At 56.4% G+C, this 24,909-nt stretch overlaps 2 protein-coding genes across 7 annotated transcripts; one reads left to right on the forward strand and one right to left on the reverse strand.

Moving 5' to 3' along the window:
* Positions 1–2,906: 2,906 nt before the first annotated feature.
* MPST (mercaptopyruvate sulfurtransferase) lies at positions 2,907–13,818 on the reverse strand. 4 transcript variants are annotated; one of them, XM_075550981.1, is made up of 4 exons: positions 13,719–13,786; positions 12,002–12,059; positions 10,750–11,374; positions 2,907–3,494 (listed from the first exon to the last, which is right to left on the reverse strand). In XM_075550981.1, the coding sequence occupies exons 3-4, from the start codon at positions 11,339–11,341 to the stop codon at positions 3,196–3,198; spliced, it is 891 nt and encodes a 296-aa protein (XP_075407096.1). In that variant the 5' UTR covers positions 11,342–11,374; positions 12,002–12,059; positions 13,719–13,786; the 3' UTR covers positions 2,907–3,195. The 4 variants fall into 4 exon arrangements, with proteins under 4 accessions (XP_075407096.1, XP_075407094.1, XP_075407095.1 ...); XM_075550979.1 differs by lacking the exon at positions 12,002–12,059 and having other exon boundaries at positions 13,719–13,818; XM_075550980.1 differs by lacking the exon at positions 13,719–13,786 and having other exon boundaries at positions 12,002–12,105.
* Positions 13,819–13,911: 93 nt separating this feature from the next.
* TST (thiosulfate sulfurtransferase) lies at positions 13,912–22,214 on the forward strand. Of its 3 annotated transcripts, none has more exons than XM_075550983.1 (4): positions 13,913–14,228; positions 14,745–14,832; positions 15,263–15,878; positions 21,725–22,214. In XM_075550983.1, exons 3-4 carry the CDS (start codon positions 15,284–15,286, stop codon positions 22,021–22,023), a joined length of 894 nt encoding a protein of 297 aa, XP_075407098.1. In that variant the 5' UTR covers positions 13,913–14,228; positions 14,745–14,832; positions 15,263–15,283; the 3' UTR covers positions 22,024–22,214. The 3 variants fall into 3 exon arrangements, with proteins under 3 accessions (XP_075407100.1, XP_075407098.1, XP_075407099.1); XM_075550984.1 differs by having other exon boundaries at positions 13,913–14,195; XM_075550985.1 differs by lacking the exon at positions 14,745–14,832 and having other exon boundaries at positions 13,912–14,228.
* Positions 22,215–24,909: the final 2,695 nt, after the last annotated feature.

Below are 24,909 nucleotides of genomic sequence, written 5' to 3' on the forward strand. Positions count from 1 at the left end.
TGACCCCCTGCCAGACTGGGATAGGGCTAGGGGGCGCCTAACCCAAGTCCCTTGACTCCAACTTAACCCCATGACTCAAGGTGTTACCAAGAAGAGTTGGGGGGTGCTTGGCCCTCTTCCCTGAGCTTGCTGCATGTGTTTCCAAACCCTGGGATATGTTTTATTCTCCCCTTGGCCTGGAGAGCCTGAGACCCCGTACAGACAGCCCATGGGAGGGGCTCTGGTGCCGAGCACAGTGGGGACTGGCTTTGCCCCCCAATAAGCTGTGCACACTCCAAAAGGCCCACTGCCACCCCATCATGGCCCTAAAGGACAGAGAACTGGCCCCATCGGTTTCCAAGGCTGGGAGCAGAAAGCCTCGTCTCTCTCCTGCAGAGCCGCTGGTGGGTTTGGACCACAGGTCTGGCCGTTAGTAGCCTACCACGGTACCCACCACGCTACCAGGCCCCTCCGCCAAACCACGACCCCTCTCTGAACCTGCTTTCCTATGTGTAAAACGAGTCTGTTGTATAATGAACCACAGTAAAGAACTCCCACCTTTCTAGAGATGCCCAATGAGAGCTCCTCCCCCGTCCCTGGCAGGAAAGCTTTGCTGTTTACAAACAAACAGTGACCCTCGGCAGTGGGGTAGGATATGCTGGTTCACGATGACCCCATGTGTTACAAAGAAGAACCCCTCCACAGAGATTCCCCTCTCCCCTCCCCCTCCTGCCTTTCCCTCTTTGTAAGGAGCCCTGTTGGCATGGTGGTCAATGACACATTGGGCTACCACGCGAGAGGTTAACAGTTCAAAGTCAGCAGCTGCTCCTCTGGGGAAAGACGGGGCTTTCCACTCCCTTAAGGAGTCACCGTCTTGGAAAACCAAAGGGGAAGTTCTACCCTGCGGGCACTGATTCCGTGGCGGAATTTGGGTTGAATCTTGATGGCGGATTGCCAGGCCTCCCCCCGCGCAGCACCACCACCAGGTGGCTCCGAATGGTCACCTTAGGTTGAAGTTGTTGGCACAGCACAGTGCTCCTGCTCCTTGCTCTCTCTGCCGAGTCTGATGCCCAAGAGGTGGGAGTGGCCACATAACCACCCTTACAAAGGAACAGAGACTGGTGTTTGCTCTGCGCTTGGCACCGGCTACAGGGTGGATGGGCTGGTGTCACTCAATCTCATAGCTCCCAGGGAAGGGAGTGCTCCCCATTTTGAGATGGGAACAATGATGGAGGATCAGAGAGGCTGTAGTGTGTTGGGCAGCCGTGGGTGAGGGGGTGATGGAGCTGCTAGGGCCAACCTGTGCATGCTGCAGACAGTCTTTGTCATTCCAGGGGGGCAAACACAGTGTGGGCGACTCACGGGAAAGGAAACCACAAATGCTGCCATCGAGTCCATGCCAGGGCATGGCGACCCCGCAGGACAGGGCCTGGCGGCTCCTGTGGGCATCTGAGGCTGTCACTCTGCGTGAATAGAAAACTCGCCTTAAGGGGGCTTTTAAATATCCACATGCAGAGACGGGGACCCCCACGCTATGCTATCTACACTGGGTTTCCTCTTCTGGCTGCCGATGACCACTGTGGGCAATTGGGCATCACTGGCACCACCACCCCCGGGCACAGCTGGCCATGCCGAGGTCTTGAAGCCCCTCAGGTGGCACCTGGGCTCTCCCCTACAGACATCAACTGACAGAAAGCAGGCAGTTGGAACCCACCTCGAAGCAGCGAGAAAGAAAGTCCTGGTGAATTGCCCCTGTAAAGCTCCAGCTGAGAAAAGGCTGCCGATCTCAGCTCCGCTCTGGACCACGTGGGTTAGACTTGGCTCTAACAGGTTTGGGCTTCTTGTCATTGTGTTGGGTGTAGCCTCAATAGGGGGCTACTACAATCTACGGCGCCTGCGCCAGACTTGCCGCTGTGCATCCCCCACCCCACCCCGTCCACCTCCACCCCCACCAGAGTCAGGGCTGAGACACCCTGAGGTCTCACAGAGGGCTCTTGGCGAGTCCTTGTCGGAATTCCCTCCTGAAGCGCGTGTGACGCTCATTTCGTGCGTGAGGAGCTGAGGCTCGGGGTCAGGACTCACGGTGGAGCTTCTTCCGCGTGAGACCAAGCTTTGTGGGCTTGGGAAATGCCTCGTCCCCAGGTGAAAAGTGGGAATAAAGGAGAGAAACTTCCGAGCCAAGAAGTCTGAGGCTGGTCCTGGCTGGGGCTCAAATTCACCACGTGGCCTTGGGTAAGTCACTGCCCCACTCTACTTTGTTTCCAAAGGAGGGGCCAGGGTCCCCAAGTTCTCTCCTCCTCCCCGCGGCACTGGTGGACACTGCCCCTTTGCTACCAAGATGGAGATCCTGGGGCAGGGGCAGACAGGTCTTCTGAGACCCCTCGATCTGCTCCTGCCCGAAGGAGAAATCCAGACAGAGGAGTGGGAAGGCCTGTTCTCAGGAAGTCTTGGGGTGGGGTGAGGGATGTGGTAACCCTCCAGCAGCAAGGATCAAACCTTCGGCTCTGCCCCCCAGCCCCAGTCCCAGAGCCGCTCAAGCCACCGCTCACGCTACCAGATTGAACCATGGGAGTTCAGAGCCTGATGCTCTTCTAATCTGACCACACCCAGCCCTTATCTAGAACATTCTAGCTGGGTAGGACCAAGCCTCCAGGTAAGCTCAGGGCCCACCCTTCTCTTAAGATGAGGCGGCACTGTTTCATTGTGAGGGGCCGTGGGTAGGGTCCCAGGCACAGAGCAGTAACATCCACCCCAATAGCCCAGAAGCCAGAAGCGAGAGCCCAGGCTAAGGGGGTGGAGGATAGTTTCCCAGAGGTGGTGACATAGCCCACCACAGGAGTGAGAGGGCTCTGGAGCTCTGAGCTCCCCAGAGGAAGGTAGGAACGGACTCCTAAGGCATTCACAGGGCATGCTCGAACCACCACAACTTGGAGAAACAGAGGCAGGGCTCCAGGTGCCTGGGTTCAGCCCTGGGCTGCTTTATTTCCTGAGCAGGTAATACAGGAGGCAGGCCGGCGGGCCCCAGCTCAGCACCCTGATAGGGTGGAGGCGCTTGGCTACCCAGCCTTCTCTCTGAGCAGTCACCCACTAATGGAACTCCTGGAGCTCCAGTGTCGCCCCCCCAAACCACCCGAGGTGGGTGAAGAAGCACGCTGTGAGTCCCAGCGGAGGGGCTGGTGGCCGGGTGTCCCCAGCTGGCTGTGTCCCTGCCCAGCCTCAGAGCGTCTTCCCACGGCCCTCGGAGAGTACTTCTTCAGGCTGGGCCCTCATGTACCACTCCACCCAGGAGCCGTCGTAGACAGCCACGTCGGGCTTGCCACACAGGTATGCCCCCAGCGCCACGTGGCAGGCGGTGACTCCTGAGCCGCACGTGGCCACCAGTGGCCGAGACAGGTCCACTTTCTTCTCCTGGAACATGCGGCTGATCTCCTCCGGACTCTTCTCCAGCCCCTCCGTGGTCAGGAAGTCGGTGAAGGGCATATTCACGGTGCCGGGTATGTGGCCGGGTTCGATGCCTGCAGGACACAGAGTGGGACAGAGAAAAGCAGAGGGGCGTGAGTGCCATGCCACCTGGTGGAGGCTGTGGGACTGACGGCCCCCTCCCAACACCAAGTGAACTCAATGCCTCCTCCCAACCCTGGTGGGCAGGTTCATAGATGAAGGGGAGTCTGCACAGCACATGCTCCGTGCTGGCTGAGTTTAAACCGAAGGCTCGGACTCCACCAGGGACAGCCACATGGCCCCCAGGGGTCCTGACAGTGCAGCATCATAATCATCAATCCTGCACAGCTCGGGCATGAGAGTCTGCGAGAGCAGATGGGTGAGAACCAAGTGACCACGGGGGTAGAAACCCCCCTGTGCTGACAACTGCAATGGCTACCAGAGCAGGTTGCCCGGCCTTCCCACGGCTGCACCACAGGCGGTGAGGTGGAGCTGGCAACCTTTGGGTTAGCAGTGGCTCAAAGACTAGGAGCTGCCCCATAGGCTTCCCAAGGCTGGGGCTCTTTCTGGAAGCAGACTGGCACATCTCTCCCGCAGCGTGCCCCTTGGGTTCTAGCTACCAACCTTTCTGCTCTCAGTCTAGTGCTTTGACCACGGCCTCCAAGAGTCCTGATAGGGTGGCCAGGGGGCTGCCCTCAAACAATGAAGACGGCCATCAGGATGACTGGCATTATCAAGGGCTCCCTCCGTACTGTTTTCTCTTCTAAACAAACCAAACTCACTGCCATTGAGCCCCCTCCGTCCCACTCCCTCCCTCTAGCTCACCTGGGTCCCTGACTGGTGTTTGCAAAGGCTTATCAAAGCTTGAGGACATTGCGGAAGCCAGGGAGCTGTCTGCAGAGCCACAGGGGACAGCTGCCACTGCATGTGACCCCCCCCCCCCCCCGCAGAGGTTCCGCTTTCTCAGCCAAAGAGGCACAAGACCCCCATTTTAGAGGACAGGACAGGGAACTGAGGGGGCAGCAAGCTGGGTTGCTTGGTCGGCAATGGTATAGTCCGGGTCTGAATTCAGCACTGTTGCCCAATTTCAGTGCTCGATACCACGAGAACCTCGACCCCATCCCCAAGGGTCAGGAGGAGCCCCCTGCCCCAGCATGGCCAGGCTGTTGACTACAGGTCAGGGTAGAGCTCCCCCTGTGGGAGCCTGAGGCTGTAACTCTGTAAGGGAGTAGAAAGCCTTGTCTTTCTCCCTTGGAGTGGCTGGTGGTTTCGAACTACTGATCTTGGGGTTAGCCGTCTAACCTCAAGATTCCATGGGAAAGCACTAGACTAGGCTAGTCAGGGACTGTGGAATTCAGACCGAGGTGTTCTGCTTGCCTAAGAGCTGCCAGCCACCCGGGGTGCTCTCCGGGGTGGTGGGGTGTGATTGGGTTGGGGTGGGGGGTGTGTGTCAGATTCAACCAGGACAAGGACCCTGGTCAGTGGGACAGAGAGTATCCAGGCAAAGGGAAGCGGAGGTGGCAGGGATGTGCCTGGATGTTCAGGGTTCAAGGGCATCTCAACGGAAACCCAGAGAGGGCCCAGAGGGAAGCCACCAATGGGAAATTGGACTTCCTTTTAGAAAGGTGGTTTTGGTTATGGCAAGAAAGGCAAGGCCTCCCTCCAGAGGACTGTCACTGGGGGGGGGGGGGGTGTCCCTGTCCACATCCTGCAACCCTCCCCAGGGTCCTGCTGTACATTCTGGCCACTCCAGCAGCAGCTCCTAGGCTGGTGCTTCCGAACTCACAATCATCAAGTTGACTCTGACTCACACTAACCCCACGGGGAAGAGCAAATCGCCCCTGTGGGGTCTGAGACAAAGTCCTTCTGGGACTTGGAGGCCTTACTTTTCTCCCAAGGAATGGCAAGGACGGCTGGTGGTTTCGAACTGCTGACCTTGTGATTAGAAGCCCAGTGTATAACCACCATGCCACCAGGGCTTCTATTGCCTGTTTCCTTCTGTACCTGGGGGCCCGATGCAGGGCTAAGGACTCAAACACCATTTCTGGCTCTAGCAGTGGACACTAGGGCCCCCTCTGCCTTGGTTTCTCCTGTGGCTTAGCTCTAGCGCTGGAGTCACAGGAAGACCAGGAGGGGGGTGTCTTTCACAGACAGAACCTATTCTCTCGAAGTTTAGGAAGCTGGAAGTCCTCAGGGTGTCAGTTCGAGGGGAAGGCTCTCGCTCCTCAGCTCTGAGGGACAGTCCTCATTTCTTTGAGCATCTGCTCCCTGGGCCATATGCAGGCTTGGCACCTCTGGTCCCTCCTCTCTGCTCTGCTCACATGTTTAATCTCCAAGATCTCAAAAGATTGGCTCAAGGCACCCCCTGGGCCAGGGGTGGGGAGTGTCCAGCCCTCGAGCCATAGAAGACCTGCAAAACCATCAATACTCTCAATCCATCACACGCCCCGCTACAGAAAAGCAATTCCGGCTCCCCTTAAAACAAAACATGCATTGTCAGCCAGTCAGTGCTGACTCCCAGTGACCTGATAGGACAAGTAGGACTGGTCCTGTGGGTGTTCTAGACTATAAATCTACAGGAGGCCTCAATTTCCTCCATCGGAGCAGACTGGGTGGTTTCCAACCACTGACCTTGTGGTTAGCAGTCCGACGTGTCACCACAACACGCCACCAGGGCCTCCATCTTAGGGATCAGTTAATTAGATTCTTGACCAAATAACACAGGTCAATATTTCAAGTTGTTGATTTTGTCCGGCCCACGAATGATGCTATCAATATCCTAATAGCCCTGGGCAGGAACAAAAGTTTCCCACTCCTGCCCTAGAGAATGCTGTCTCATTAACAAACAAACGGGACCATAACCACCACACTGGGGTAAGGAGTAAATCACTAATTTTTCATGGATAATTCACTTCAGAAGCCCCTCTCAATGGGGGTGACCCTGCCTTAGTACCTACCCCCAGGGTTAAGTGTGCATCCAGCAGCACCCTGGGGACCTTAGAGAGGTCAGGAGGCCCACGAGACCCCACTTAACAGATGCAAGAAGGGGCTCAGGCAGAGACGGGACTTGGCGACAGCCTGGTGAGGATAGAGAGCGAGCTCTCAACCAGGTTGGTGACTGTCAGAGTAGCGGCGTCCCCACATCTGGAAAGGCCACCCAGTAAAGCTGCTGTCCCTCCGTGCTGGCCTGAGGTGGGCCGGGCTCAGGCTATCGCAGGGGACCACGATGACAATGACAGCCGCCACCACTGATCGGACAAATGCTGCAGGGAGCCTCTGCACCTAGCACCTAGTGCCTTCACAGCAAGCCCCATGTCGTCCCATTTGCAGATGAGCAAACAGGATCTTGGGAAACATCCACACCCAGAGAGGCTAATGTGGTAACCACAGCATCTTTGGCTCCCTTCCTTCCCTCCCACTTTTTGTTGCTGAGCCTACACCCCGTCAAACTCACACCAACCCAACAGAATCTGCTTGGACCATCGAGTGGCCCGGATGCCATCCTTTAAGTTGTGCCGCCAGCTGCACCCTCCGTTCAGCGTGGTTCCTCCCCGTGAACGCACACTCCCTGCCCCTGAATGGGCATCCACCGAGCGTTCAGCGTGGTTCCTCCCCGTGAACGCACACTCCCTGCCCCTGAATGGGCATCCACCGAGCGTTCAGCATGGTTCCTCCCCGTGAACGCACACTCCCTGCCCCTGAATGGGCATCCACCGAGTCTTTCGATCCCTGATGTCAAGCCTTAAAAGAGCAGGCTGTGTGGAATAGACCATCTGACTGCTTCAATCAAACTGTTGTCTGACTCTCAGCAGATGCGAGAGGATATTCTTCGTTTGAGGTTAAAAGATGATCTCGGAGCAAGAGTTCCAGGGGCTGCAGGGACAGTGGATTCTTAGATCACGCAGTCTCTGTCACTCCTACCTAATGATGTTTCCTGCCTGGTGAGGTGAGGGGTGGGGGGGCAGACACCGATAGATTTCACCCGTGAGTCACTGCGCACAGGATTTGTTGAGGTTGCTGTCCTGCTGGGTATAAAAGGAGTCCTCTGAGAAGCAGGAGTACAGAGAGACGAGGCTTTCTCCTCCCATAAAGAGTTACAGTCTTGGGAACTCAAGGGTCGCTTTGAGTTGGCATCGATTTGATGGCAATGAGTTTGGTGTTTTGAGAAGCAGGGGGATTCTCACTCCCTGCCAGGCATGGAGTGAGCCCTCTGGGCCCTGCGATCCCTGCACAGTGAACCTTGGGGATCCAGGAGACGGCTGTGACAGAAAAGGAGCAGCAGCAGCAGAACCAGGAGGCCGAGCAGTGGACTTCCGGCCCACAGAACTGAGTGCTCTTGGACAGGAGGCTGGCTTGTGGAATAGGGTGCCTCTGGGCACTTAATTGGGGGAGCTGGTCTTACTGATGCACCAAGTGGAATTGAGTGCCTTTGAGTTGAGGCTTAGAGTGAAATCGCTAAGCCCTTTGGGAATTTATCAGCAGCAGCAATCAAAGAATTGTGTAACCTGTCCTGATGGAACAATGTATCCCAAGCATGTCTTGCCTATGCTGTAACCTGTTAACTTGCCTAATAAACCCCTTAATCATGTATCTTCTCTTCAGGTTCTGTGTGGCCGATGCAATGAATGATAAAACCTCCATCTAGAAGTAGAGATGGTGGTGTGAGATAGAACAGGGGTTTGGCCTATCCCCATGGCTCCGGAGAAGGCTGGAGGCCATGACGATGTGAAATTCTCTCTCTTGATCAGGCATCTCCTATGGCATCTTTGATCCAAATGTTCAGTACTGGTAGCTGGGCACCATCCAGCTCTTCTGATCTCTTGGCAGAGGGGGCAGCAACCCCTCCCACAGAGCACACCCTCCTCTGAGACGACTCCCAAGGACTCACGGGGAAATCCCATGATCTTCTCAATCCATGTCTCCTCAGACATCTTGAAGCCCCCTTTTCACCGCCCCCTTTTTCCACTGTCACCCCAAAAGCTCCCATTTCTCGAGCACCTCTCTATGTGAGAATGTAGACGCCTCAGCCCTTGCCACACCTACTCTCCTCGCAACTCATGCACCCTGTAGGGGCCCATGGGGGGCACTTCTGTCTCCATCAGATGGAAGCTGTGGTTCCAAGAGACCAGGTAGCCTGCCAGGGGTCACACAGCCCGAGGTAACCAGAGGAGCTAGGGTTCAGGCCCTGTGACATTATGGGGCCAAACCAAACAGAATCACCACTGACATGAGGAGGCTTCCACTTACATTTGTGGAAAAGCAGAATTAAAAGAGATTGGGATTTTCCCATGAACTTTTTGATACCCTCCCCCCCCACCCAGTACATAGCCTCAGAGAGCAGTACAGTTCTGGAGCTTGACCTGAGCTCTGCTCCACAGGGCAGAGGCCTTCAGAAGGCAAACATCTGTGGGGCTGGTGGTGCATGAATTACACAATGTGGTTCTTTCCCAGAGTCTTTGTAGCCCCCTCCCCCCATGACTGGGTGGGGCTATGCAAATAGGCAGCCCTCCAGGGGGTTGGTTAGATGCCTAATACAGTAAATACAGTACAAGGCACCCTTGTGGGGTAGGTACATGCAAACACGGAAGCCCCACTGAGGGGCTTGGTGAGTTTCCCCATCCCTCTAAGTCAGTGGTTCTCAACCTTCCTCATGCTGTGACCCTTTCATACAGTTCCTTATGTGGTGGTGACCCCCCAGCCATAACATTATTGTTGTGCTACTTCATGGCTGTCATTTTGCTACTGTTATGAATCAGGCGGCACCTGTGAAAGGGTCGTTCGACCCCTCCCCCCCAAAGGAGTTGAGACCCACAGGTTGAGAAGTGCTGCCCTAAGTATAACAAGAGCAGGGAGTGCAGGGAGTGGAGCCTGCCGCTGGTACCACGAGGGCCCTGTCCTCAACCTCCTTGATCCTGGAGTTAGCAAGCTGGGACAAGGGAGGCTATGGAGCAGCTGCAGCAGCAGCAGCAGCAGCAGGGGCAGAGTCGCAGGGCGAAAGGCACAAGGAAGGTGCATGCAGAAGCTCACTGGTAGACTGGGCTCCCCTCCAGCAGTTACACTTGCCCAAGCAGGGTAGAGGCCAAGGGCCCATGGGGCTGAGAAGCTGAGAGGCTATGGGTGATCAGAGCCATGAAATACCTGCCCAAGCCAAGTGGGCCTAGGCATGCCCAGGGGAGTGCCCCTGGGAGGAGGGGTCCTCAACTGTAACCAGTTCATGCCCTGAGATGCCTCATCACCACGAGTATGACCTGTGAGCTCTGTGTAGCCATGAGTGCCTGAACACAACAATGAGGTAGAGGGCATGTGGAAGGGGCACTTGGTGGCCGAGTTGGTAAGGAAGGGTGGAGGGTGGAGGCACGGCTGACCTCTGCCTCACTGAAGCAGCCTTGGGCCGATGTTGGAGCTTGACGCTCTCGCCCTATGGTAAAGACAGAGGCGGTCAGAGGCTGCTGCTGCCCCCACATCATTCTGGCCAGGTGATTCCTAGGAGCAGTGAGCCTGGCCCTCACAACACTCCGAGCCATGTGGGCACCAGGCTGGGGCCATGCTGGAGTCACAGAACTGAAGCAATGCCAAGGCAGGCACAAGAGAAAGGGCTGGCAGAGTCACAGGCTTAAGCATCCCTGCACTTGAGTTGGAATCCTGTCCGCCTGCTGCCTGAGCCCCGGGGCCACGGGTCTGTTCTAAGGCAGAATTTCTTCTCTGTTCAAGGGGCACAGTGATAGTGGCCATGCCTGGATGACTAAAGGCTCATACCAATGTGACCCTTGCCTAGCATGATGTGGGGCCTGCTCCGTCCTAGGGAGAGCCCCCCCACCTTGTACAGGGGCATTTCTTAGCTGGGAGGTGGGGCATGCCATACCACATGAGCCCCCACCATGCAGCATCTTCTCCCACCAGGGCAGCACCCTGTTCACTGCTGCCCTCTCCAAGCCTGGCTCTCATACACCTTCTCCCCCGGTTTCTCCTCCATGCCATCTTCCTCTGCGAGGCGGGAAGAGGGTTAGATGGCACTTGGCAGTGCCCCTCCCAGCTAGGGCCTACCCTGGTCAGCAGTGACCCAGCATACCCATAGTATTGAGGGGAGAAGAACCTTCCTGGGTGGGCAGCGCAGCGGGGGCCACAAAGGGGTGCTCACCCACCCCCTCCCCAAGCTAATAGGAGGTAGACACATACCATTGGCCCTGGAGGAATAAAGCCACTGGGTTTCAAAAAGGAGGTCACTGGAAGCCATTTTCTCAAGTCCCCAACCCATCCTCCACGGTCCTCCAAAGGCCAATGCAGGCCCCGGGTCAGAGGGAGAGCCTGCCCCGACCCAGTTTACGGTACCTTCTCGGGGCTCGGGCTCGGTGCCGCGATAGCGGCCAGCGGCACGGGCATCCACTACCTGGAAGGTCCGGGCCACCAGGTTCTCCTTGATGTCGTCGAACGTCTTCAGGAAGGCTGGGTCGAGCTGGGCGTGGAACTCAGCATGCGTGCGCTGGCTCTTCCCGGAGCTGAGTGGAAGACCCAGGTGCTTCCAGTGGCGGAGGCCACCGTCCAGTAAGGACACGGTGCGGTGGCCGAAGGCGCGGAACATCCACCAGACGCGAGGCGCCGAGTAGAGGCCCTGGTCGCTGGCGTCGTAGACCACAACGTGTGTGGCGGCGCCCACGCCCAGGCTGCCCACGTAGTCGGCGAACTGCGTGGGGCTGGGCATCATGTGGTCGTAGGGCGATGTGCGGTCGCTGCACTGGTCCAGGTCGAAGAAGGCGGCGCCCGCGATGTGGCGCTCCTCGAACTCACGGCGTGCATCGCGGCCCAGCTTGGGAAGGTACCAGGAGGCGTCCAGCAGCTGCAGAGAGGGCCCAACACGCGCCTGCAGCGCCTCGGCCACCCACTGCGCAGACACCAGCGCTCGGAAAAGCTGCTGCGGGGCCATCGCGTCAAAGGCGGCAGCACTCGGGCTGTGAGCCTGGGCGACACAGAGGGTGTCAGGCGGGACTGGAGGGAGGGACCAGGGCCTGGACTGGCGGGGCAGGTAGAACCCTGGAAGCCAGAATCCAGGGAGGACAAACCCTCACTTGTGGAGACCACTGGTATTGCCAGCACCAGGTGACCTGGACACCCTGGAGAGAAGGCCTGGCAACCCTTCAGCAACACCTCATGAGGGCAGAGATTGGCGGGGCCTAGAGCCAAAGGTCTTGTTGACATTTTTAGGCAAAGGGGCAAAGTTCTAGCCTTTCGAAACTAGGCTTCCTCTACCAAGGCCCTGCTGCAATCTACTCACCCATCCACTCGGCTTTGGTATAAGCACTGCAGGCAGAACTCGCTGGCATTATGGAGGACCTGCTCAATCCACCGGAGGAAAGTGGCCGGGCAGTTTCTGAAGCCCTGGGGAGCAGGCTGCTCTGTCCTACAGGCGGCTAGCAGTCGGAATGACCTCCAATCGGAGGCAGTGGGTTTAGACCTGCCCCGTGGCTATCTAGTTGACTGCAACTCACAGAGACCACGTAGGACCGGTTTCTATCATGACGTACCCTGGGGGTGCCGGGAATAACACAAAGGGCTGCTAAGCACAAAGTAAGCAGTTCAGACCCACCAGCTAGCCGCTCTGCTCTTCGCTCTGCTCTTGGGGAGAAGGAGGCAGCTTCCTGTTCCTGTAGAGATTTACAGTCTTGGAAAACGTTGTGGGCAGGCTCTACTCTGTGTTACAGGAGAGGCACTATGACTCACTGGCAGTGAGCTCACTGAGGGGCCACCCCAGTATCTGTGGGCCTCACTAAGTTGGGGAATGCTGGGTGTACTACAGGCTTCTGGAAGGTTCCATTCACCGGTACAAGTGAGCCCCTGCCCTCCCCTCCCTCCCCCCAACTCGTGGGGCCACAGTGCTGCAGGTGGCTGGACTTCATAAGCATGAAATGTGGCCCTGTGCTCACAGGGAACCCTGGACGCGTAGTGGGGTATGTGCTGACCTGCTGACCCCATGGTCAGTAGTTGGGAACCGCCTGTCAGAACTGAATCCCTAACGGTGAGGTTTTGGTGAGCTATCATCATATGCCCTCTCCTGGGTGACCTTTGACCCGACAGCGGCAAAGATAGAACATGACCACATCAGGGTGGACAGTCCTGGGACCATGGGCGGTGTAGGTGGTCTCGGGAGGCAGGCTGGGTATTAGGCACTGAAAGTCCCCCTCCAGGGCCAGGGTCCAGGTGGGACAGAGCCAGTGAAAGTAGGAGTGGTCTGGAGTGAAGGCCCTCAGGACATACAAGACATCCCTGGTGTCCACCCCCATCCACCCCCCTCCCCAGGTGGGCCCTAGAAGAAGGTTGCTGGTGGCATCTATTGCTAAGCACAGGTTTACAAGGTTTGGAAAATTCCCTGAGTTCATCTTCTCTGGCTCTACGTTTATCCAAGTAAACAATTTTGCAACTTTCTGGGTATGTATAATTATTTCTGAATAAAAATCTTTGGAAAGGGGGTAAGGGGAGCAACGTCTCCTGGATAGAATCGATGGGACAATGGCTCCTACTAGGCTGCCCAGAGCCAATTAGACAATTTCCTGGGAGGATGCCGACTGGTAGGTGACACACTCCACACACTGCCATCGAGTCGATTCCCACTCACAGCGACCCTTTGAGACACAGGAGAACTGCCCCTGTGAGTTTCCCAGAGGATTACTCTTCACAGGAGTAGAAAGCCCTGTCTTTCTCCCATTGAGCTGCTGGTGGACTTGACTCAGCCCCATCAGGTTAAACACACCCACTGTTAAAAAGGAACGATATTTACTTACAATTAAATAAACTGTAAAAGGCAGCCTTCAGGAGTGTGTGGCTTCCTACCAGGGCTGGTGAGGAACTAGATAAAGAGGGTATCACCTCCTGACCCAGATGGGCGGGGCTCTGGTCTACCTGGCGGGGTTCTTGTAAGAACTAACAAAGCAGGCTTTGACACTGGGCTTTTCAGTGCAAAGTTCTCAGGCAGTTTCTTCTCCTCGCGTCTCTGGATGGGTAGGGCCTCACGCCCGGCTCCCCTGCCCCCACTCCCCGCTGACCTTCCTGTTCAACTTAATCAGCCCACCCTCCTCCCTCTCAAGTGGCTGCAGGTCACCCACCATCCCCACACGCTGCTCTCAGTCCGGGGGACCAGGAGCAGGCAGGCCACCAGGCGCCAACCTAAGGCCCGCCTTCCCTCCTAATTTGCAGCCTGGTTTTCCGCTCAGGCTCCGCGGCCTCCCCAGCACGGGGTCCCTGCACCGCGCACCCGAGTGCCCTCCCGATTTGGAAAGCCACCGTGTCGCCGTCCCCGCCGCAGTTACCGGGCTCTGAGGCTTCCGGCTTCCTGGCTCAGCCATGGCCCCACCGCCAGACTCCCCCCGCACCCCGGACCCGAGTTCGCCGCTGTCCCCTCCTCCCACCACCAACCTGCGGGGCCAAAGGGAGGAGACTAGGGCACCACCCACCGCCCTGGCCACTCGGCGCCGCCGCCGCCGTCTGCGCCTTCCACTGGCGCCGGGGGACGCACGTGCCGGCTCCCCGGTCCCCGCGCCAGACCCACGTCACCAGACGCCCTCGGGAGCCCAGCCTGGGCCGGAGGGCCGCTGCGCGTCCAGAGGCTGCGGGGGCAGGCGCGGCGCGGCGGCAGCGGGCGCGGGGACCCGGGAGCGGCGCACAGGACCCCCTCCGGCGGCAGCGCGATGGTTTCGGCCGGCGGAGGAGCGGTGGACTCGGGGTTTGAAAGCGCTGACTGCTGCAGCTGACCGGCCGAGCGCCGGGGCGACGGCGGGGACGCACGAGTAAGGCCGCGAGCCGGACACTTGAGGCTCCGAGTAAGATCTGGCGGGGTGCGGGGGTGGGGTGGTGGCGGGGCGGAGTGCCACGGTGTCCCGGAACCCCTGGCCCAGGAGCATTTTGGAGGCTGGAAAGCTCCCGCTCTCGAAAAGGCACCTGAGGGTTTGCTAAAGGGCCAGGCTAGCGCCCTGGTCCCTGGGGTGGGTGGCACGGCGTGCAACCCACCCTCCTCCCCCACACCGTTGCCCTCCGTGGAGAAGAGGCCAAGCCCAAGATACCATCTCCTCAAGCCTGGCATTTTTGCCCAGCTCGTTTCTGGCCTAGGAGCCTCGGTGGTGTAGCTTAGTGCTGGGCAGCTCATCGGAGACGTCAGTAGTTCGAAACCACCAGCTGCTCCATGAGAGAACAGATGAGACGTTCTACTTCTGTAAAGAGTTACGGCTTGGGACACTCACAGGGCCACTTCTGCAATGTCCTATAGGGAGGGTCTCTGTGAGTCGGCATCACCTCGGGGGCAGTGAGCTAGAGGGGCGTCTTTTTTTGTTTTGTTTTAGTGCTTTTCCGGCAGGATCCTGACAACAGTATTGAAGTGCCGTTGCCCTGGTAGCAAGGAGGGTTATTCCTGGAGCTGCTAAACACAAGGTTGGCGGTTCAAACCCAGCAGCTGTTCCCTGGCACCTGTTAGGATCGACTGTCTCAGAAACCTACCAAGCAGATCGTCCCTGTCCCTGTGAAGCACACTGCACTCCATAACAGTGGGTTAGGTCACACCACTCCCCCAAGCAGTCATCGGGACTGGGACCTTCAGAATCCATCTGCTTCTGGGCCTGGCGCCCGGTGGCACGGGTGAAGGTCCGAGAGGTGGGAGGGGCGGAGCTGACACTCCCTGAGGAATCTGAAAACTGATTACCCACTGCACTGTGCTGGCAAACTGCGCCCTGCGTTGCTATAAACAGGGCACCTTAGGGGCCCAAGGAGGCAAAGGCAGGGCGCAGCTCCTCCCCCAGGCCCCGCCCCCTGCAAACACCACCCTCCACAAGCCCATCTCTTTCCTGGTTCTTGCCTGCGCCAGGTGCCACAGGCAGCAGAAACCATGGTCCAGCAGCTGCTCTACCGGGCCCTGGTCTCCACCAAATGGCTGGCGGAATCGGTCCGGGCTGGCAAGCTGGGGCCCAACCTGAGGGTGCTGGATGCGTCCTGGTACTCGCCGGGCACCCGCGAGGCACGCAAGGAGTACCTGGAGCGCCACGTGCCGGGTGCCTCCTTCTTTGACATCGAAGAGTGCCGGGACACGGCGTCCCCTTATGAGATGATGCTGCCCAGCGAGGCGCACTTTGCCGACTACGTGGGCCGCCTGGGCGTCGGGAACGACACCCACGTGGTGGTGTATGACGGCGACGAGCTGGGCACCTTCTATGCGCCCCGGGTCTGGTGGATGTTCCGAGTTTTCGGCCACCGGACCGTGTCGGTGCTCAACGGCGGCTTCCGGAACTGGCTGAAGGAGGGCCACCCGGTGACATCGGAGCCCTCGCGCCCAGAGCCGGCCACCTTCAAAGCCACACTGGACCGTTCTCTGGTCAAGACCTATGAGCAGGTGCTGGAGAATCTCAAATCGAAGCGGTTCCAGCTGGTGGATTCACGGGCTCAAGGGCGCTACCTAGGCACCCAGCCAGAACCTGATGCAGTAGGTAGGTAATCCTGGTTGGGGGAGGCATTGCCCAATGCAGGGAGTCCCACAGGTGGGCAGAGAGGGTGTTTGGGGGTGCTTTCCACCTGGGGTGCTTAGTCTTTCCATCTGTAAATTTAGGGGAATGGGCAAACCAAAGGCTTTTCTCAGCTGTGACCCATGGGGACCCACGTCGGGTGTCCCCATAGATACACACTGACAAATGGCCCAGCATCCGGCAGAGGTGACAGGTGACGCATCCACCCGCCTTCACTCCCTGTCACCTCCAAGTGAACAAACTCTGCCATGGGGTCAGAGACCCTCTAGAACAGGGTAGAACTGCCCCAGTGGGTTTCAGAGGCTTTTAACTCCTTACGGAATAGAAAGTTTAATTTTTCTCTAAGGGGCGGCTGGTCATTTTAAACTGCTGTTTGCTACCAGGGGTCCCCAAGAGTGTCCTGTCCACGAGACGACAGATGAGTTGATGTTCAGAGACCTCCCCAGGATGCACCCAGTCCTCAGGGAAGTTCTGGTCTCCGATAAGCCCTGACAGACCCCGTCCAGTACCCATCCCTCAGTCCTCCCTTCATCTAGCTCACCTGGGTTCCTGACTGATGTGTATGAGGGCAGCTGGTTGAGAAACTGTACTATACAGCTGTGTGCAGAGCTATGACGGCAGCTGCCACTGCACTTGACCCCCGATGTTCCAACTTCTCAGCCAACAAGACACATGCTCATTCACTGCCAGCGAGTCAATTCCAACTCACAGCGACCCTATCGGACTGCCGCTGTGGCTATCTGAGACTGTAAATTTTTATAGAAGTTGAAAGTCTCATCTTTCTCCCTCAGAGCCACTGATGGTTTCAAACTGCTGACCTCAAGGTTAGCAGCCCAATGCATAAGGCACCACCAGGGTTCTCGGTGTGGCACAAGACCCCCATTTTAGAGGCGAGGAAATGAGGGAGGGGCCAGGAAGTTGGGTTTCTTGGTCAGTGAATAGTAGAGCCGAGCTCTGGACTCAGCACCGCTGCCTAGTTTCAGAGCCTGTGCTTTAGATCAGGATGCCCTATCACCTCTACCCCACGCCCAAGGTTCCCCAAGAACCCCCTGCCCCAGGCATCGCAGATGCTCTACTCCTTGCTCATGGGTGAGGGGAGGCCTCCTGGGTCCAGAGAAGCAGGGCTGGACTGTAGAACCTGCGAGCCAGAGAGCGTCACAGGCTCTGCCTTACCTGAATCAGAGAGGAGTCTCCTCCCCACTGCTGGGCACCCTGCAGTCTCTGTCTTAACACCTCCCTAGATGTCTTGGGACCCAGATCTGAAAGCACAGGGCGGCCCCCACTCCTGGCACAAATCCCTCTCTCCTTACCCCCAGCCTTTCCTCTGAGGAGGACCGTGTGACATTCTGTTTACCTTGTTGAAAAATGTTTCTTCCTAGGGGAGAGAATGGGGAGGGGGGGAGCTAGTGGAGGTCCTGAAGGGCCACCCCATGGGCCAGAGGGGAGGCTGAGGCACACGGAGGAAGAGAGGGGCCAGGACCATGCCACGGGATGGTGGCAGAGTCGAGGACAGTGCGGGGCACTGCCATCACCCGGCCCCCTGCTGCGGTCCGGCTTCTTCCCCGGCATTACAGATTCCTTTTCATGGGACACCTGCAGAAGACCCCTGGCCTCACTTCAGCTTCTGCTCTGCCCTGTAGCTGAAGCTGCAGTGGGGGCAGGGATGGTGGGGTGAGGTGCTCAAGCTGCTTCCGACCTGCCTGGAAGCAAAGGAACAAGGTGAAAAGGGGCGAGTTTGAGAGCTGCGGGGTCAACCTCCTCACCCCCATTTCACAGATGAGGAGACGGGCTGTGAAGGAGGCAGCAGCCTGCTGTGGGTAAAGCTCCGGAGAGACCCCCTTTGAAAGTCCCAGGGAGCCCGGAGTGTGGCAGCTGCTGTCGGCCCACCCGCTCCTTCGGGGACCCCCATCTTGTAAAAGGAGAAGAGCAGGCTCAGACGGCCTGCCTTCCACCCTGGGGGTACATTTACTCAACAGCAGTAGTGGAGGGGTGTCGAGAACTGAGATGGAGCCCAGGCAGTGCAGTGGTTACATGCTGGGCTGCGATCCCCATGGTTCGCAGTTCAAAACCACCAGCAGCTCCTCGGGAGAAAGATCGGCTTTCTACTCTGGTAAAATCTCACAGTCTCAGAAACCCACAGGGGGTCACTAGGAGTCAGTGCGTGAGTGAGAGACCTGAGAAGAGCCCTGGTGGCCTAGTGGCTCCTTGTTGGGCTATGATCTGCAAGGTCTGAAGTTGGAAACCAGCAGCGCCTCCTTGGGAAAAGTCGAGGTTTCTCCTCCTGTCAAGATTGACTGTCTCTGAAATCCGCAGGGGCACTTCTACCAGGTCTCACAGGGTCGTGATGAGTCAGGGCCAACTCGAGTCTGGTTTGGGTTTGAGAGAGAGGGACAAATGGCAGAGTCTGCTGGAAAAGAATCCTAGAGGACACGCCCGCTCCCTCACTCTGAGAGTAAGGCCACGTTTTGTGGATCCAAATGCCCGGCTCCCAGGTGTAATGCCCAGGAGAGAGTGGGTGGGCCCAGGCCTTGGTCTAGACTTTGAGTAAGAAACTGCCCCACCCCTGCTTCACTTCCATCCCTCCTAATGCCTCTGGCCCAGTTTACAAGGGACACTGGGTCCAGGTCTGACCTGGGCTTACACCGGGTTGGTGCCAGTTCATGCTTGATGCCCACCCCAAAGTGCTATAGAGGAACGGCCTGGCTGTTCATTTCTGTAAAGATGACAGCCAGGAAAATTTGGGGGACAGCTCTGCCCTGCAACATGCATGGTGACCAGGAGTCAGAATCATCTGCAGGCGGGCTGGGTGGAAGTGAGGGGGCAGGCAGGGAGGTTTGCCCCCTCCCATTTCTTTCTAGTGCTGCTCTCTTTGCCTCCCATCCTTGAGGGGGTGAGGCTGCAGAGGGTCACACTGAGCTCCCCATGAGCCCTTTGAGGGGAGAAAGCCTGGGGCAGGGCAGATGGGGAACCTGAGAAGAAACTTCTTGGGAAGGAGGCAGATGGCCCAGATTTGACCTCAGGTGGGCTGGCTTCAAAGTGGGGCTGCTTGCCAAGGCTCACTGGTGTGTGAGTGGGTGGGCCTAGACCAACGCACCGCCCTGCCCGTGCCATGCTTCATGAGGTGCTGCTGCTCAGCCTGTGGTTCTTCCCTAGGCTGGGTGCTGGATGGCAGAGTTTTTCTGGACTTGTACATCACCCTCTGCCAGGGGCCCAGGGGGATTCACTGGCCACCATGCCTTCCTGGGTATCTCTCAACCAAAGCTAGAAGACAAAGTTCTGGCCTTGTGAGGGGCCTGGGAGTGCACTGGGGGTGAGGGCACTGTGGGACAGGGTGCAGAGAACACAGTTCTTTGGGGCTGGACAGACCTGGTTCATCCCCCGTACCTTGCTGTGTGTCCTGAGGTCGGTGAGCTCCCCTTCCCGAGCCTGAGACCTGTGTTAGTAAATGGAGGAGGGCTGCCTGCTTTGGGCGAAATAAAGATCACTCTCTTGGAGGAAGCTGTGGCCAGGCCACCAGGTGTCGGAGGTGACGGGCACTGGGGACAAGCTGGTGGGGGAGGGCAGCCCTGCGTGGGAGACTGGACTTAGAGAAACAAGGAGGCTGGCTTCGGACCAGCGTTCCTCTCGCTGGCTCCTCTCCAGTGTTCTTTAAGCAGGTTTAGTCCCTGTTCACAGAAACTCCCCACACCAGCCCTGAGCCCACACCCGGGGTAGAGCCAGGCTCACCCACCTCCTGGGGCTGGCTGGTGTCACAGAACCCCCCCTAACTGGACTTGCATGTTTAATTCAAAAGTAAACAGAAGAGGCACTGCTTACATAACCCACAGAAAACAATGAAGCTGGCTGGTTTGGGGGTGTGGGGAAGAGAAAACAGCATCCACTTGGGATGCCACCTGGCTCCCGCTGTTCCTTCCACTTAAGAAGTCCTAGTGCCCTAGGGGTTGTGCAGCAGACTGCTAATTGCCAGGCCAGCAGTTCAGAAATAACTAGCTGTTCACCGGAGGGGAAAGATGGACTTTATACTCCCATGAAGAGTTAACGGCAGTTCTACCCGATTCTATAGTGTCACTGCGAATCAGCCGTACATTTGGTTTGTTTGCAAACCCAGCCCACAACCCGGTAACTGAAAACATTTTCCTGCTGAAAACATTTTCCTGCTGGGCCCCCAGCCCGGCTCAAGGATGCTTTTGTTTCGCTTTCGGTAGGGCCAGTGTTCCTCCGGTTAAAGTTTCCAAAGAGATGAAATCTCCCTGCCCTGACTGGTTATTCTGTACCAGTGTAGGAGGGACCGTTCCAGCCAAAGCACTCGACTCCCATGAGATGCATCTGGGAGCCTCTTTGGCTTGGGGGAGCAGAGACTGAGATGTTGCTCACATTCTATATTTTTTAATAAATCATTTTATCGGGGGCTCTTACAGCTTTTATAACAATCCATTCATCCATGGTGTCAAACACATTTGTACATAGGTTGCCATCATCATTTCTAAAACATTTTCTTTCTACTTGAGCCCTTGGTGGTTGGGGACATTTTTATGTAGCTACTATGTGTTCGAAGGAGCCCTGGTGTCGTAATGGTTGTGGCTTACCGCAAGGCCAGCCATTAGGAAGCACCAGCCACTGTGAGGGTGGAAGACGGGGCTTTTCCGTTCCTATCAAGAGTGACAGTCTCGGGAACCCACAGAGGCAGCTCTCCCCTGCCTTCCAGGGTCGCTATGAATTGGAATCGACTTGGGGGCAGAGAGAGTGTGTCCAAGCAGCCCTGGTGGTACCGTGGGTTAGCTCTGACTGCTTACCACAAGGTCGGTGGTTCAAACACACAAGTCTCTCCTTGGAAGTGAGTTGAGGCTCTGCTCCTGTAAAAATGTACGGCCTCGGAAACCCTATAGAGCAGTGGTTCTCACCCTGTGAGTCGCGACCCCTTTGGGGGGTTGAATGACCCACAGGGGGTGCCTGATTCATCACAGTAGCAAAATGACAGTGATGAAGTAGCAAGGAAAATAATTTTATGGTTGGGGGGGGGTCACCACCACACGAGGAAGGTTGAGAACCGCTGCTCTGGAGCGTTGCTGTGAGTCAGAATCACTTGGATGGCAGTGGGCTTGTGGTGGGTACTTCACGCCCAATGCTGGCAGTTGGCAGCCGATGCACAGCCCCAGGGCACCAGGGCTCCTCAGGTCAAAGGAAAAGCAGGAGCCAGGTTTGGATGAAGGATTTCTCTTCCCCATGCATCAAACCAGCTTCCTTGTTCTCAGGTTATGTAAGCAGCAGATTATGTAAGTAGTTACCCCTCCTGACTACCCAGGGAGGCAGGTAGGTGTGGTTCCCGATGATGGATCGGAGGTGCCCGGCCTGCCTGGCTCTGCATTGCTTCATACCGCCCATGCCCCCTCGTTCATTTGGGTGAGGATCTTCTCCTCCCACTCCTTCCTGGTGGGGCTCCCTGGGGTGGTGGGGGTCTGGAGGCCAGACCAAACTCACTGCCATTGAGTCAATGCTGACTTATAGCGACCCTATAGGACAGGCTAGAACTGCCCAGTCTGTGAGTTTCTGAGTCTGCAACTCTTGAAAGAAGACCTATCTTTCTCTTTCCGAGTTACTGGTGATTTTGAACTACTGACCATGTGGTTAGCAGCCCCATGCGTAATCACTATGCCACCAGGGCTTCTGGGGGTTTGGGGAGGAAGGTGTTAGAACTAAAAGGAAAAATAGAAATAGAAGGTTTGTTCCAAGTGGGTATTTGGATTCCAGAAAAGGCCGTAGGCTCGCAGATCATGACGGGGCTTCCTCCCTTGGTCCTGTCCTCCCTCCAGGACTGGACTCAGGCCACATCCGAGGCTCCCTCAACATGCCGTTCATGGACTTCCTGACGGAGCAAGGCCTGGAGAAGAGCCCGGAGGAGCTCCGCGCCATGTTCCAGGCCAAGAAGGTGGACCTCTCGCAGCCCCTCATCGCCACTTGCCGGAAGGGTGTCACCGCCTGCCACATTGCCCTGGCTGCCTACCTCTGTGGCAAGCCCGACGTGGCTGTCTATGACGGGTCCTGGTTTGAATGGTTCCAGCGGGCTCCCCCGGAGACCCGTGTATCCCAGCGGAAGAGTGAGAAGGCCTGAGCACCCCCTGCCTCCTCCCTCCCTCCGGCATCATCATCCCGCTCACCTACTATAACTTCTCCTTGGGCCCCAGTGCCCCCTGCGGCAGGCTAAACCTCACTGGTGAAGGGGCTTGACGGGGGATTTTCTAATAACCGTGTAGCACTCTCCCTTCCCAGCACACTGGAATAAAATCCTGCCTTTTCTGAGAAGCTCTGTTTGTCTGCATCTTTCTGAGTTCCGCCGTTGTCCCGTACTCCCATCCCAGCTGCTCCAGGCTCCTGAGGAGCTGCCAGAGCCCTCCCTGGGGACTTCGACCCCCACCCCCACCCCTGGCTCTGAGGACCACTGCTTACTGCTTCGTGCTGGGAGAGGAAGATGTCTGCAGTCCCCTGTTGGACATGCTGGGACCTCGTGGAGGGCCCGAAGCCCAGGGCACTGATCCTTCCGGCTCTAAGGGGCCAGCGGCTGAAGCTGTCTCTTTGGTGGCTGGGGATTTGAGACATTGGGGGTCTGCAGTAGGACATGGCAGGGTGAGGACCGCCTTGACAGGGGATACCGCTCTCATCAATATAGTCCTTCCCACCAGCTTTAGGTTCAGGAGTCTGAGACAAGCATGGGGAGATGGGGACAAAGAATCAGCCTCAGAGAACGGCGATGACCACACCTCTCCCTCACATTCCTTTCCAAGTGCAAAGTTCACTCGGCCAACACATATATTGAGCCCCTTCTAGGACAGCGGTTCTCAACCTGTGGGTCACAACCCCTTAGGGGGTCGAACAACCCTTTCACAGGGGTCGCCAAATTCATTACAGTAGCAAAATGACAGTGATGAAGTAGCAACAAAAATAATTTTATGGTGGGGGGGTCACCACCACATGAGGAACTGTATGAAAGGGTAATGGCATTAGGAAGGTGGAGAATCACTGTTCTAGGAGATGGGCATTATTCTAGGTGCTGAGGACACAACATTGAATAATACAACCCACTTCCTGTGAATTTTGTGTAAACCCCTAAAGTCCCTGGAAAGCAGTGATGGTTTGTGAAACCCCCCAACCTTGATGTCTTCGTTGTTACTTACTCTGAGGTACAGGAAGCGATTTGGCATTTTGTTTTGGGTTCCTGAGAGTCATGAGAGACTGATGAGTGGAGACTGACCAGACCAGAAGGATGGGACCACCTGGGGCCCTGATGCCCTTCTGAGACAGGATGTCCTGTAGTGAAACTGGTAACAATCCTGAGCCCCAAAGCTCAGGTGGAGCTTCCTGGTTGGTGAGAGTGACCGTTCGTTCCTGGAGCATAGCAAGCACACCCCAGATCTTGCCCTGTGCACCAGTCTGTCTATATCCCCTTGTGTTATAATAAAGCTGTTACTTCAGACCTGACGTTTCCTGAGGCACCGGGAGAGGTGTGAGCTGGCTAGTCTGCCGTGCAGGGCATCTTGTGGATTCTCACAATCATGCTGGTAAGAGGGAAAGCCCATATTTGAGGTTAGCTGGTCTGAAGAGGAAGGAGCCCTGACAGCCTAGTGGATGACACTAACCATAAGGTCAGCAGTTCAGAGTCAACCAGCTGCTCCAGGGGGGAAAGATGAGGCTTTCTACCTCTGTAAAGAGGGACAGTCTCAGAATTCCACAGGGGACATTCGACCCTGTTCTATAGGATAGAATAGACATGCATCAGAATAGACGTGATAACAGGGAGTTTGGCTTGGTTTGGGACTGAAGTGGATGGAGAGGCTCATGAGGAATCCCAAGGGTGCAGTTGGTACCGGTTGGTCTTACTGAGGGCTACAGGGAATGAGGGCTGCCTGAGCAATTGGGGTCTGAACTGAACAGAGAAAGGAGGCTGAGATTTGCAGGACGCCCTGGTACAGAGAGCAAAACATGTTGCCCACCATATACTGTGGATAGGAGCCCTGGTGGTGTGGTGGTTATGGGTTAGGCTGTGAACCACAAGGTCGGCAGTTTGAAGCCACCAGTGGCGCCAAGGGGGGAAGACCGGGCTTTTCACACCCATGAATAGTCAGTCTCAGACACTCACAAGGGCAAGTTCTGCCCTGACTATAAGGTTGCTAGGAGTCAGTGTGGACGTTATGGCCCTGAGGGTTGTTGTTGTTGCTGTTTACATAACGGGCCATCAGCAGGGCGGGGGTGTCTTCCTCTCTCACTGGACTGGTTCCCAGGATTCACTAGAGCAGTAGTTCTCAACCTGTGGGTCTCGACCCCTTTGGGAGGTCTAATGACCCTTTCACAGAGGTCGCCTAAGACCATCGGAGAACACATATTTCCAATGGTCTTAGGAACCGAGACAGCACTCCTCTATCATCTCCAGGCGGGTCCACCCACATGCAGGTACGCCCACCTACGAGTACCCAGCGTGAAGACTGTTACCCATATTACAAGACAGCATTTCATTTATTTATATTTAGAAATAAACGTTTCACAATATATAATGACATTGTTTTTGTGATGAGTCACTATGTGATCACATGTGAATCACATGTGATGAATCACTATACTTTGTGATGTTCAATTTGGTTTATTTTTTTATTTTTTTAATTTTAACAATTTATTAGGGGCTAATACAATTCTTATCACAGTTCATACATATACATACATCAATTGTATAAAGCACATCTGTACAGTCTTTGCCCTAATCATTTTTTTCTCCTCTTTTCTTTTTTTACATTTTATTAGGGACTCATACAACTCTTATCACCATCCATACATATACATACATCAATTGTATAAAGCACATCCATACATTCCCTGCCCCAATCATTCTCAAGGCATTTGCTCTCCACTTAAGCCCCTTGCATCAGGTCCTCTTTTTTTTCCCCCTCCCTTCCCTTTCCCCCCTCCCTCATGTGCCCTTGGTAATTTATACCTCGTTATTTTGTCATAT

Source organism: Tenrec ecaudatus, chromosome 6 (assembly GCF_050624435.1).
Source record: "Tenrec ecaudatus isolate mTenEca1 chromosome 6, mTenEca1.hap1, whole genome shotgun sequence".
NCBI lineage: Eukaryota > Metazoa > Chordata > Mammalia > Afrosoricida > Tenrecidae > Tenrec > Tenrec ecaudatus.